The 13,118-nt window shown below is 55.9% G+C and overlaps 1 protein-coding gene across 2 annotated transcripts; it reads left to right on the forward strand.

Moving 5' to 3' along the window:
- Positions 1-65: 65 nt before the first annotated feature.
- On the forward strand, positions 66-11,900 carry RNF40 (ring finger protein 40). 2 transcript variants are annotated; one of them, XM_004268695.4, is made up of 20 exons: positions 66-230; positions 340-543; positions 972-1,139; positions 1,274-1,415; positions 2,066-2,272; positions 2,840-2,961; positions 3,083-3,229; positions 3,327-3,401; positions 4,389-4,508; positions 4,606-4,785; positions 4,992-5,127; positions 5,974-6,095; positions 6,181-6,608; positions 6,695-6,812; positions 6,935-7,084; positions 7,263-7,475; positions 7,556-7,681; positions 8,317-8,457; positions 8,536-8,637; positions 10,655-11,900. In XM_004268695.4, the coding sequence occupies exons 2-20, from the start codon at positions 412-414 to the stop codon at positions 10,829-10,831; spliced, it is 3,006 nt and encodes a 1,001-aa protein (XP_004268743.1). In that variant the 5' UTR covers positions 66-230; positions 340-411; the 3' UTR covers positions 10,832-11,900. The 2 variants fall into 2 exon arrangements, with proteins under 2 accessions (XP_004268743.1, XP_049555463.1); XM_049699506.1 differs by lacking the exons at positions 66-230; positions 340-543 and adding an exon at positions 643-817.
- Positions 11,901-13,118: the final 1,218 nt, after the last annotated feature.

A 13,118-nucleotide genomic window follows, 5' to 3' on the forward strand; every position in this document is an offset into this window, starting at 1 on the left:
TCGGTTACCATAGGAACTGTCTACTGGCCAATCACTGAGAGGAAGAGGCGGTGTTCAGGAAGAAACCAAACGGGACCCGAAAGGCGGCACAAAGCGCGACCAATAGAAACAGGAAGTGGAGAAGATTTCTCCACATCCGGTACTGCCTGTGGCGCCTGCGCTCTGTGGTGGGGAGGCCAGTGACGTCCAGGGGAGTCCAAGATGGCGGCGGTGGGGTGATTCTGCTGCCGGTGAGGGGCCCGGGGCCGGCGGGGCGGGGTCCAGCAGGTGGGTGCGGAGGAGGCTCGGGGCCGCAGGAGCTCCGGCCGCTTCCACATCTCTGCTCTCTGTGTTCTGCAGGTGACGGAAGCGTCGCCTCCGCCTGCCTGACGTGCCTCGGGAGAGCCTGCGCCGCTCCTCCCCGCCGCGGCCATGTCTGGGCCCGGCAACAAACGCGCCGCCGGCGATGGGGGCTCGGGGCCCCCAGAGAAGAAGCTGAGTCGCGAGGAGAAGACCACAACCACGCTTATAGAGCCCATTCGTCTTGGGGGCATCTCTTCCACGGTTCGTGGGCTCCTGTTTCAGGCCTCACAACTTACCAGAACTCCCATCTCTGTTCTCCGTCCACGTCGTCCAGAACCTTACTCCCAGTTCCCCAGGTTTAGCAAGATCCACTTTTCAGAACACTCTGTTGAAAGAAACCGAGGACACGACGTCTGCCTTCCCTTTACAGATAGGAAAACAGGTTTCCAGAGGGCGTGTGACTTGTCAAAGACTTCAGAGTTAGGAAGAGGCAGAAGCAGAACGTGACCCTCCTCACAACCGAGACGCTTTCTCTGTGGGTGTCTGAGCCTCTTTAAATCCTGTTAGCAGTTAGTCTGGGGTTACTCCCCTCTCCCATCCATTCCATTTTGCTTTTCTTTGTCTCTTTCTATGATTGGGTTCTTGGTCCCTGCTTGACCCTCTTCTCAGCCCCTTTGTTTCCTTGGTAGGAGGAGATGGACTTGAAGGTTTTGCAGTTCAAGAATAAGAAACTGGCAGAGCGGTTGGAACAGAGACAGGCTTGTGAAGATGAACTCCGAGAACGAATTGAGAAGTTGGAGAAGCGGCAGGCCACAGATGACGCCACACTCCTCATTGTCAATCGCTACTGGGCCCAGGTGGATGCCCTTCTACTTTCCAAGACCTGGCCTTGATCCAGCTGCCAATCCTCAGACTCCTCTGCTAGGAAAGGAGTATCATGCTGGGAAGCACCTGAGGGATTCATAACATTTTTGGTGCTTTCTCCCTTCAGCTGGATGAAACTGTGGAAGCCCTTCTCCGACACCATGAGAGCCAGGGGGAGCTGTCTTCAGGGACAGAGGCGCCTGGGACCCAGGAGGGGCCAACACGTGATGAGACCCCTCTCACAGAGCCAGGGACATCGGAGCTGAGGGGTAGGGCCAGAGCCCTGGGATCTGGGAAGCTTAATTAAGTTCTGGGGAAGGTCCTGGAGAGGAGGGAACTTTGACATTAGGCTGCTGAATTCCCTGCTTGCGCGCGCGCGCACACACACACACACACAAATTGATTTCATATCTGGGCAGCAAAGGGCAGTGGGTAAGAACACAGGTTTTGGAATCTGAGTGACATGGTTAAGAGTGCAATTCATGTTTTGACATTCTTAGTTCAAAAAAGTATTAAATGCTGACTGTGTAGTTGACATTGTTGTAGCTTTGGAGGAGACAAAGAAAATAAAAAAGAAATACTTACTGCCCCAGCCATTAGGGAGGAAGTGGTTATAAACCATAAAAAAAAGTATAGGGGTCCCTGAATGGGAATTAGTGTGTATGCACACTAGTTTAGCTTAGGAAGGCAGAGAAGGCCTTCCCTGAGGAAGTGATTTGGTAGCTCTCTGGCTTTGAGGAAATTACCTCACTGAACTGCAGTTATTTCACTTTTAAGATGGGGATAACAACAGTACTACAGGTGGGGGTTATGTTGACTCAGTGAGCCATAGAGAGTTGAAGGAGGCGATCTGGAACTTGGTAAAGAGTGGTGGTGACTGTTACCATTATCCTCATGAGGGTCTGTCCATCCCTCCCAGAGCCCCTGCCAATGCAGCTGCGGCCACCTCTCAGTGAGCCAGCCTTGGCTTTTGTGGTGGCCCTGGGTGCAAGCAGTAGTGAGGAGGTGGAGCTGCAGCTGCAGGGCCGCATGGAATTCTCCAAGGCAGCTGTGTCCCGTGTCGTGGAGGCCTCTGACCGCCTACAGCGCCAGGTGGAGGAACTCTGTCAGCGAGTATACAGCCGAGGTTAGTTCTTTGTGCCCCCACCCCAGAGGTGTCCAACTCCATTTGCATCTTTATGGTATCCCCTCCTCAGTGCTCCTGGCCCAGAGGCAGCCACAGTTCCCCAAGGAATAAATCAGCCATGTTTTCAGGTGCAGGCTTAGGCTGTTGATGGTGGCTCTTGCTTTGATTCCTGGAGTTGAGCTCTAGAGAGACGGGTGGGAGGAGTTGTTGATGCCGGGGGAGCCTCCCCCTTGTGGCTGGAGACCTCTTGGGAGCATTGTGCACAAATCTTGGTGGCAGTTGCTGACCCACGAGGCATAGCAGCAAGTGCCCAGGCTTTGCAGGCAGACTGACTTCTCTCAGCCTTAGTTCTGTCAGTCCAGCCTGGGCGTTCTGAGCAGATGGCTCTCCTCTCTGAGCTGGTTTCCTCCTTTGTGCAGTGGGGACAAAGACTCCTGGCTTTGTCATGAGAAAATGGCAAGACAGCTGGTGGATCACACTGGGCAATGACCTAGCAGACTCCAGGATGAGTTAGTACTTTGAACCATTGCCTTGGACTTGGCTCTTACCCGAGCCCTCCCTTCACAGGGGACAGTGAGCCCCCCAGTGAGGCGGCTCGGGCACGCACCCGGGAGCTGGGCCGTGAGAACCGGCGACTGCAGGACTTGGCCACCCAGCTACAGGAGAAGCACCACCGCATCTCGTTGGAGGTGGGAGTTGGGCTTTTAGGGTGGGATTAGAACCAGGGCAGGGTTTGGATTAGATGGGCACCCAAGGATCTCAGGGAGCCGGGTCTCTTATCTAAGTACCTGTCCCCTTCCTTGTCCCCAGTACTCTGAGCTCCAGGATAAAGTGACATCTGCAGAGACCAAAGTGCTGGAGATGGAGACGACAGTAGAAGACCTGCAGTGGGACATTGAGAAGTTGCGGAAGCGTGAGCAAAAGCTCAATAAGCACCTAGCGGAGGCCTTGGAGCAGGTGGGGTCAGACATTGGGTCAGATGGAGCCAGAGCAGGGTACTTGGGGCCCTCGCTTCTCTCCTCCACACCCTGTCTCCTCTGTCTTCTCTCCACAGCTCAACTCTGGCTACTATGTATCTGGGAGCTCCTCAGGCTTTCAGGGGGGCCAGATCACACTCAGCATGCAGAAGGTGAGCAGCAGCATTCTTCCTCGTCCCTCCCACCACCTTTTCTCTACCCTACCCTTGAACATCCCCTCAGGATTAAGGACAGACGTCCAGCTGTGGTCTCGGAGGTCTTTCCCCGTTACTCACAGTGCTCTTTATTTCATTCTTTCATATGTGTATTCAGTAAATAATTGCTGAACACTAAGTGCTAGGTACTGTGTAGGAGGCAGGCATTTTGGAGAACGAAACAGACAGGAATTAAACCTTTCATGGAGCTTAAGTTCTAGTTTGGGTAACTGACAAGAATTAGGTAAGGGCGTATGTACATCAGCTGGTTAAAAGTACCACTTAGGGGCTTCCCTGGTGGCGCAGTGGTTGAGAGTCCGCCTGCCGATGCAGGGGACACGGGTTCGTGCCCCGGTCCGGGAAGATCCCACATGCCGCGGAGCAGCTGGGCCCGTGAGCCATGGCCGCTGGGCCTGCGCGTCCGGAGCCTGTGCTCCACAGCGGGAGAGACCACAACAGTGAGAGGCCCGCGTACCGCAAAAAAAAAAAAAAAAAAAAGTACCACTTAGAAAAGAGATGTTGGGGTATGTTGGAGTCCATTGGCATTCTCAGTTGTGTAGCTGAGAAAGGGCCTTGCTGCCGCTGTCTCACTTCTGGTCCTGCTTTTGCTCTCTCAGTTCTTGGTCGTTGCACACTTTTTTGGTGCTGCAGGGTCACTGCGCCCTGTCTCCCCTTGCTCAGCTTGCTCTTCAGGTCTTCCAGGAAGGCTTCCCTGACCCCCTGTCAGTTACAAGCCTTGCTTCCCACCACTGACCAGGCAGTACTGAGTTTTCTCCTACTTGCCTGGGAGCCCTTAGGAAAGTGCCTGGGTCCGGCTTGTCACTGGGCCTTCAGAGTACATCACTGCTCTGCAGATGGGAGCTTGGGTAGGGCATATGGTGGGGCTATGAGGGAAGCATGCGTCCTGGCCTGGCCCTGCCTCCCACTGCCCTTCCCACTCCTCAGTTTGAGATGCTGAATGCGGAGTTGGAGGAAAACCAGGAATTGGCCAATAGCCGCATGGCAGAGCTGGAGAAGCTGCAGGCAGAACTTCAGGGGGCTGTGCGGACCAATGAGCGCCTCAAGGTGAGCTGTATTTGGGGCTGGGAGGGCCTGAGCCTGCACGGTAGGAGCTGAGCTCTGAAACCTCTTGCTGATTGCCTTTGGACATCCCTACCCCTAGGTAGCCCTGCGGAGTCTTCCTGAGGAGGTGGTACGGGAGACAGGGGAGTACCGAATGCTGCAGGCGCAGTTCTCACTGCTCTACAATGAGTCTCTGCAAGTGAAGACCCAGCTGGACGAGGCCCGTGGGCTGCTGCTGGCCACCAAGAATTCCCACCTGAGGCACATTGAGCACATGGAGGTATGCCCTTGGAACAGGGGCAGAGGACAGGGGTAAAGGCCAGACCCTTAGGGTCAGATTGTTCCTGGGTCAAGGGTGTCAGAGGCCCTGTGTGCCTGCCAGAGGTCCCTTGGGAGTAAATTCCTCCTGAGCTGCTGAGGCCTGAGGTAGGGGGGGCTTGCCAGGAACTAAGGGGTTGGGTGGGTCCTTAATGCCTCAACCCACAGAGTGATGAGCTGGGGCTGCAGAAGAAGCTGCGCACAGAGGTTATCCAGCTGGAGGATACGCTGGCCCAGGTACGCAAGGAGTACGAGATGCTGCGCATCGAGTTTGAACAGAACCTGGCGGCCAACGAGCAGGCGGGTATGTGGTGAGGACAGGGTTGAGGTGGGGCCTTATCTGGGATTGCTGGGCCCTGGTGTGGCCAGATGCTTATCCAGATGTAAGAGGTTAAGTCCTTTCTTCTCCCAGAGCCTCATCTCTCTGTGGAAAATGGGGACCGCACCACCTGACTCAAAGGCGCAGTGAGGCTTACAGCCAGATGAGGTGGCTCATGGAGCAGACTCAGGCAGAACGGGAGCTGTCACCCTCATCCATACTTCTCTGGCCTTATGGTGCCTCTCTGAGATACTAATTCATTTTTCACAGATTTATTGAACACTTTCTATGACCCAGGCTCAGTTCTAGGCTTTGGGATGATACCAGTGAACAAAACACGACGGATCCCTGTTGTGGAGCAGTGTTACAGTGAGGGAAGACAGACAACAAAGGAGGAAAAAATTGAACGTGTTTATTAGGTTGTGACAAATATATCAAGAAAAATAAAGCAGGGAGGGAAGATAGGAAGTATTATGAGAAATGCCGGGGAAATGTAACTAAGAAGATGATATTTGTTTAAAAAGCTAAAAGAAGTGGACTAACTTATGAATTTACAGTTAGTCATGTGTTCCTTTGAAAGGAAATTTGGAAATATTTTAGAAGTCTGCATTAGCAGAAATAACACACATAGGCAGTGTCAAGTTATGTTTAGGTGAATTCTCTTCATTTGTTTGATGAGATCACACTCTCTACATAAGACTTCAGTTGTTATCTCCTTTGTAATGAGAGTGATGGCTCTGGCCCTGCCCCTTCCCCCACTGAGGGGTTGGGCCCCTAACCCAGGGACCAACCCAGCCTTCAACCCAGCCTTGGTTTCCTGTACTCTTCCAGGGCCCATCAACCGGGAGATGCGCCACCTGATCAGCAGCCTCCAAAACCACAACCACCAGCTAAAGGGGGACGCTCAGCGATACAAGCGGAAGCTGCGGGAAGTGCAGGCTGAGATTGCCAAGGTGAAGAGGGGCTGCCTGGGGAAAGCTGCGGCTAGACCCCAGTGAGCACGTCTCACCTCAGCCCTGTTCTCTCTGTGCTTTGCAGCTCCGGGCCCAGGCCAGTGGCTCTACCCACTCCATCGCCACCCTGGGCCACCCGGAGGACTCTGGCCTGAGTGCCCCAGCCCCAGGGAAAGAAGAGTGTGGGCCAGGCCCTGTTGGTGCCCCTGATGCCAGAAAGGAGATGGCTTCAATGCCTGGCGCTGCCATTACTACCTCCTTGGTGAAAAAGGAAGACCTGGTCCCTTCTGAGGAAGAGGCCCAGGCCCTGACCCCCGGGGCCCAGGGCCCCTCCTCCCGGGCCCGAGAACCTGAGGCTAAACCCAAGCGGGAGCTTCGGGAGCGGGAAGGGCCTGGGCTGGGACCCCCATCTGTAGCCTCAGCTCTCTCAAGGACTGATCGGGAGAAGGTCAAGGTGGAGGAGGCCAAGAGGAAGGAGTCAGAGCTCCTCAAAGGTCTCCGAGCAGAGCTCAAGTGAGGCCCTGTTCCTTTCTCCTTCCCGCCCCTGCCAAGTGGCCTCCAACCCTACTCACCAAGCCTTCCTCCTATGCCTCCCCCAGGAAGGCCCAGGAAAGTCAGAAGGAGATGAAACTGCTGCTGGACATGTATAAGTCTGCACCCAAGGAGCAGCGGGATAAGGTGCAGCTCATGGCAGCGGAACGCAAGGCCAAGGCTGAGGTGAGGGCAGGTAGGGCCTATGAGGTGTGCAGAGAGGCTGCCCCAGGGGGTTGTAACCAGAGCAGAGCCCTAGGTCAGCAGGAAGCAGTGACAAGAGAGCTCCCTCCTTCTGGTGGTTATAGGTCGATGAGCTACGGAGCCGTATCCGGGAATTAGAGGAGAGGGATCGGAGGGAGAGCAAGAAGATCGCGGATGAGGATGCCCTGCGGCGCATTCGTCAGGCAGAGGAGCAGATAGAACACCTGCAACGCAAGTTGGGTGCCACCAAGCAGGTGCGACCCCGTTCTGGTCCCCTTGCTTCTGAATATTGGAATTCGCTAAACCTCCTGTTCTAGCACATGGCCTGGGTCCATTCTGTGGTTCTTTGCTCAGCCATGTTTTCCTGTGGTTTCCCCACTGTCGTCTTGTCCATCTACTACATTCCATCTTGTCCTTGCCCACTTGCTGCAGGAGGAGGAGGCTCTGCTCTCAGAGATGGATGTGACAGGCCAGGCTTTTGAGGACATGCAGGAGCAGAATGGGCGGCTGCTACAGCAGTTGCGGGAAAAGGACGATGCCAACTTTAAGCTGATGTCAGAGCGGATCAAGGCCAACCAGATTCATAAGCTACTGCGGGAGGAGAAGGATGAGCTGGGCGAGCAGGTTCTTGGCCTCAAGTCTCAGGTATGGCTGCCCTGGGCTTGTTAGAGTGGAGCTGGAGAGGCAGGGGCTCCCCAGCACTGAGTCCCCACCCCTGTCCTCAGGTGGATGCCCAGCTGCTGACCGTGCAGAAGCTGGAGGAAAAAGAGCGGGCCTTGCAGGGCAGCCTCGGGGGTGTGGAGAAGGAGCTGACACTGCGCAGCCAGGCCCTGGAGCTCAACAAGAGGAAGGTGAGGCCAGACCTATGCGAGGGGACAGCAACCTGGGATGCTGGCTCACAGCCTCACTTTGTGACTCTGCCTAGAGAACTTGAAGCAGATGACCTGGGCCGAAGTCTGGCTCTGCTTCATCTCACAGCCCAGCTCATGTCTCAGACACTTACTGTGTTCCAAACTGTGTGCTGGAGGACTTTGCATGCTTGGTCACATTTCAGTCTGAAAATAATCCTACAACAGTTTTTGTTATTACCTTTCATAAGTAAGAAGATTGAGGCTCAGGGAGGTAGCTGACTTGCTCAAGAAAAAGTGGAAATGTCAGGAGGTGACATTTGAGCTGAGGCCTCAGGGGGTTGCAGGAAAAAAATGTGTGTTGAGGGGAGCAGAAAGAGGAGCCCGGTGAAGCCTCAAAGACAGGAGAGAGTGTTATGCAGGTGAGGAACTGAAGGTGTTGGGAATGAGGTAGACTAGGAGGAGGTGAGGGTTCAGAGGTCAGGAGACAGAACCAGTTCCAGTGAAGATACTGGACTTACCCCAAGAGCAGGTATCACTGGATGGTTGACACTAGCATCTGTGGGCCATGGCTCCACATGCCTGACTCCCCAGGCTCAGGCAAACAGTGCCCCTCCTCCCCGCTCCACCCACCTCAGGCTGTGGAAGCAGCTCAGCTGGCCGAGGACCTGAAGGTACAGCTGGAGCACGTGCAGACACGGCTGCGAGAGATCCAGCCTTGCCTGGCAGAGAGCCGGGCTGCCCGTGAGAAAGAGAGCTTCAACCTCAAGAGGGCTCAGGTGTGTGGTGGGCAGGGGTGGGGGCGGGGTGGGGGCAGGAGGACCCTTGCACTCAGCCTAGCCCCTCTCCTGCCCCAGGAGGACATCTCACGGCTGCGGCGCAAGCTGGAGAAGCAGAGGAAGGTGGAGGTTTACGCAGATGCCGATGAAATCCTCCAGGAGGAGATCAAGGAGTACAAGGTGGGGCCTTGGGGCTGGGTTGTGCTCCAGGAATCTTAGGTGACCTAGGAATCTTAGATGGGGGGTTGGTGAGAGCTCTGGTGGGTAGTCTGGGGAACCCAGAAATAAGGTAGGATGGCAAAACCTGCGCAGAACCCGATGTGGAGAATCAGATAACTATCAAGTATGGTACACATACTACGTGCCAGGCAGAGTGCCTGGCTAGGTATGAGAGGGCTAGGCACTAGACCTGGTCTCAGATCTCTTGAAACTGACAGTCTGTTGGAGGAGGCAGCCAAGTAATTCTCCCATCTGAGTGATGAGCAGTGTGATGGCAGAGGCCAGAGGGGCTGTGGGAAATCAGGGGAGCCCCTTAACAGCCCTGGTGGTCAGCAGGCTTCCTGGAAGGAATATCATCCAAAGAAAAACTGAAGAGTGAGTCAGCGTTGGCCGTGATGAACGGGGATGAAAGGGTTCCAGCAAAGGGAAAGGCAGAGGTGGAGGCCTTTAGTTGAGAGAGGCGTGCTGGAGGACAGAGCTGGACAGTCGTAGTTGGAGGACAGAACATGGGTTTTGTGGTGAGTGACAAGCCTGGTGGGGGTTGGGCAGTGTTAGATCCTGAAGGGTTTGTAAACCAGGTTGAGCTGCTTGGCGTATCCTGTAGTCACTGTGCAGAGAGCGATGTCTCAAGGATGTTGAGGATGAGGTGCCTATGGGACTTCTTGGGAGGCTGTCTGGGAAGGCACTCAAAGCAAAAGGGCTGGTGTGGAGGACAGGAGTTTGTGGGGGATTGTCAGCAGAGGCAAAGGTAGAAGCCACATATAACTGTCGTCACCCGGGGAGGGTCTGTGGCATGACACGGAACAGTGTCATGAGGTGAGGGCAGGTAGGGCCTTTGAGGAGCTCTGACTCCTCCCCCGCCGTGGCGGGGGATGGCATCGGCTGTCACTCCCCCTGAGGAGCCTCGAAACTTAAATGATGGACAGAGGAAGAGGAGCCTGTAGCTTAGGAGGAAGGAGAGCGATCTAGAGGGAATTGATTGGGGAAGAGTTTCAAGGAGGCAGGGGTGAGCTCAGAACTGCCAAGAAGGCAAATGAAGCAGGTGTTGAGAGATGCCTCTTGGATTTGGCAGCCTTGGTGGGAGTTCTTGGGCAGAGGTGGAGGTGGAGGTCAGATCACCTGGACTCTCACCTACTGCAGTGAGGAAAGGGTGGAGAGTGAGTCAGTAAGTAGACAACCTGTTGAAGCAGTTTGGCCTTGAAGGGGCAGAGGCAGCTCGAGGCAGCCATGAGGGAGCAGGGAAGGGTTTTTGGAGAAACAACAGACTGCAGCCTGTCAAATGCTGATGGGTAGGGTTCTGAGAGCTAGGGAAGAGGTGATGCTTGTGGGGAGTTGCTGAGGTGGCGGGCAGGGCAGAGGATGAATGTTGGGAATGCTGAGTTGTGGGAATTTCCTGTCTGGAGTTGGAAGTGAGACCTGGTGGCAGGTGGGAAGTTTCAAGATAGGAGAGGAGATTTGTAAAACCTCCTTAGAGGGAAATGAATCCCAGGACCCACAGCAGGATTTCTGGGCAGCACCAGGGATGGGCCCAGTTGAGGGTTGAGAACAGCAGATTTCTAGTGGCACTGCCATGCCCAGCTGTGACTTACCAGATGCAGGTGGAGAGAAGGTAGACAGTCGGCTTAAGCCAGGATTGGGGTTTTGCCAGAGAAGGCCAAAGGGGCAAGAGATGAAGCCCCAGGGCAGAGGAGCTCAGGTTGGAGCCTGTGGGTCATTGACCTTTAGAGGGGACATGTGACCACTGGCCATCACCACCCAGATTAGAGGCTAGACTGTGCTACTTTCTAGTTTTGAAACCTGGGCTTTTGAGCCTCAGTTTCCTCATCTGGAGGATGCTTATCCCTACCTCCTAGGGCTATGGTGAGAGTTAGGTGCAGTCTGCTCTGTGGTGGCCTTAGTCTGGACCACCTCTTGCTATCAGCTTGGGATCCGGGCCCTGTCAGGATTGTTCCTGAGCTGATGCCTGTGCCCTGCCCAGGCGCGGTTGACCTGCCCCTGCTGTAACACCCGCAAGAAGGATGCAGTCCTCACCAAGTGCTTCCACGTTTTCTGCTTCGAGTGCGTACGGGGCCGCTATGAGGCCCGCCAGAGGAAGTGCCCCAAGTGCAACGCAGCCTTTGGTGCCCATGACTTCCACCGTGTCTACATCAGCTGAACCCGTAACTCAGGGGACTTTGGAACACCCATGGACCCTGGGGGCTGTGCCTCCAGTCCCTCCCCACCCCATACCCAGTGGCCCCCACCCTCCATTCCGGACCCTGTGGGCCCAGCCCCTCCCCATGTAGTTGGTTTTGGGGGCCCCAGTGCATGCTAGTGGGAGTGGGATTAACCAAGCTCAGTTTCACCTTTTCCCCAAGGTCAGAACTACAGCCTAGGGGGCACTTGCCCTGCACAAAAGGTCTGCTGTGAGAGGCCTGAGGGGCCCAGAGCACTCAACAGAACTTCTTGGAACCTGGCCCTAAACCTTCTCCAACTGACTCCACGGGCCCATCCCAGCCCTAAAGGGGAAATTCCCCAGACTGTGACTTCCCACACAAGTGGAAGTTCACTACCTGCTTACACACCCACAAGTAAGGACCAGGGATGGGTCAGATCCCCAGCTCCTTGCTCTGAGACTGGGCTCTGGGGCCCAGGGAGTTTCTTTACCCTCTGCTCCCCAGACCTAGGCAGACCTTCCCTCCTGTGGAGTTCCTTGGGCTCTTTGGTCTGGTCTTATACTAAGAGCACCTCCTTGATGGGGGCACTGTCTTCTGGGAAGCTCTAAGGTTGCTGCAGTCACCTTGCACTCATCTTGGGAGTGCTGAACTAAGATCATCAGTTTCTATTCTAATCAGACCCCTCCCAATCTCTACTTCGCTCCCAGGCCCCACTTACAGCCCTGATGCTTCCCAGGGCTCCGCTGGGTCCCCAGCCCTGACCCTGCTTTCATCCTGGTGGCCTTAACTTTAGTGGAGGCAGAACTTCCAGGGGGAAAAAGGGACAGACTAGCGTGCTGGGCCGACTTCCAATCATTCCAGGTAGAAGAGCATCTAACACCCTGTGACTGAGCCTATACCCACAATGCTTCCTGTGTTGCCTGCCCAAGCACACTCTATGGGCTGTGAAGGCAGTATGCAGGGGCCTGGAAGGTGGAGCTGCTGAGAGGTGCAAGGCTCCTCTCAGCCCCTGCTCTAGAGATGTCTTGTATAGGCTGTTAATTGTTTTGAATAAACGTCCAACCCTCAGCCTATAGTCCGGGTAGCCAGGCTTCCTGCCCTAAATGTGGTTCCGGATTTTGGCTGTTACACTTGTTCCCAGCGCTGCCCTGGCTGGCGTGTGAACCTGGAGGGCCTGCACAGATGAGACCCCACTCCCAACAGCTGGTTAGACTGGGCCTTTGGGAGGGGCGCGTCTGCAGGGAGAAAGCGTCGTGGTCAGCACTCTGTCGCCAGCCGGCCCCACCTGTTCCCATGGGGAGGGGCTGACACCCTGGATCTCCGCATCTCTGCCGGCCCGGTCCGTGCGGGCTCGCAACAGCCCGCGCAGTCATTGGCGGCAGGGGTGCTGGGAACCCCGAGGTGCGTCCTGGGAAATGTAGTTCTATATTGGTGCTTCTAGGCAAGATCCTCGGAGGGGAGAGCCGGGTCCCCGGTTGTGCTGGCCAGAGGCGGGCCTGGGCCCAGTCTGTGGGCCGTTTTTCCCCAATGGCTTCACCCGCCCTTCCCCCTCGGACGGACAAGCAGGACGCCTCAGCGGGTCACTTATTTCATTGCGACCTGCACTGGCCACTGGCCTTGTTCTCGGGAACTGTGTGTCCAGCGGCGCCTGTGGGTTCAGTGTGCTGTCGAGTCCGCGGCCGGAGGTTGCACTGGGGCTCGCGCTCGGGCCGGTGTTGACCGGGCTTGGTGCCGGAGCTGGAGCTGGAGCCATGGCCACGGGAGCGGCCGCCGCCTTGTCAGCAGTCACGCCCTTGCGCGAAGCTGCGGCTTTATCAGAGGTCTCACCTTTGCTGGGGCTCGAGGCCTTGTCCGCCTTCGGGCTCCACATGGTGCCCAAGGTATCGGCGGGGCCGCAGCGGTTGGACCAGGTCGGACTGGAGACGGGGGCTACAGTGACTTCCGGCTCAGGGCTGGCGGCAGTGGGCGCGCTCGCTGAGGCTCTCGCCGTGGCGGGGGATGGCATCGGGCCGTCGAGGAGGTGTCCGTGGCTCCCGGCAGTGGTGGCCAAGGTGGGAAAAAACGCAGCACATTGCATCATAGAGATGCCGTCTGGCTCTGAGGGGAGCGCTGCGCCCTGGAGCGGGCCGGGGTCCGCCAATCTTCTGTGAGCACTACCCAGGAGTCACCTCCACGTGAGCTCCTTAACAAATGCAAGTGACTGCGACACCTCCCCAAATATCTCTCCTGGGCTAGTCTCCATATCCAGTAGGGCTAAAATCTCTTGAGTCCTCATGCTTAATAAAG

Source organism: Orcinus orca, chromosome 16 (assembly GCF_937001465.1).
Source record: "Orcinus orca chromosome 16, mOrcOrc1.1, whole genome shotgun sequence".
NCBI classification, from domain to species: domain Eukaryota; kingdom Metazoa; phylum Chordata; class Mammalia; order Artiodactyla; family Delphinidae; genus Orcinus; species Orcinus orca.

Bases quoted from the DNA above. Each gene is read 5' to 3' on its own strand.
- RNF40 (XM_004268695.4), top strand. From the start codon at position 412: ATGTCTGGGCCCGGCAACAAACGCGCCGCCGGCGATGGGGGCTCGGGG. The intron at 3,402-4,388 runs GTGAGCAGCAGC...CCCACTCCTCAG, and splicing joins TCACACTCAGCATGCAGAAG to TTTGAGATGCTGAATGCGGA. The intron at 6,096-6,180 runs GTGAAGAGGGGC...TGTGCTTTGCAG, and splicing joins TGCAGGCTGAGATTGCCAAG to CTCCGGGCCCAGGCCAGTGG.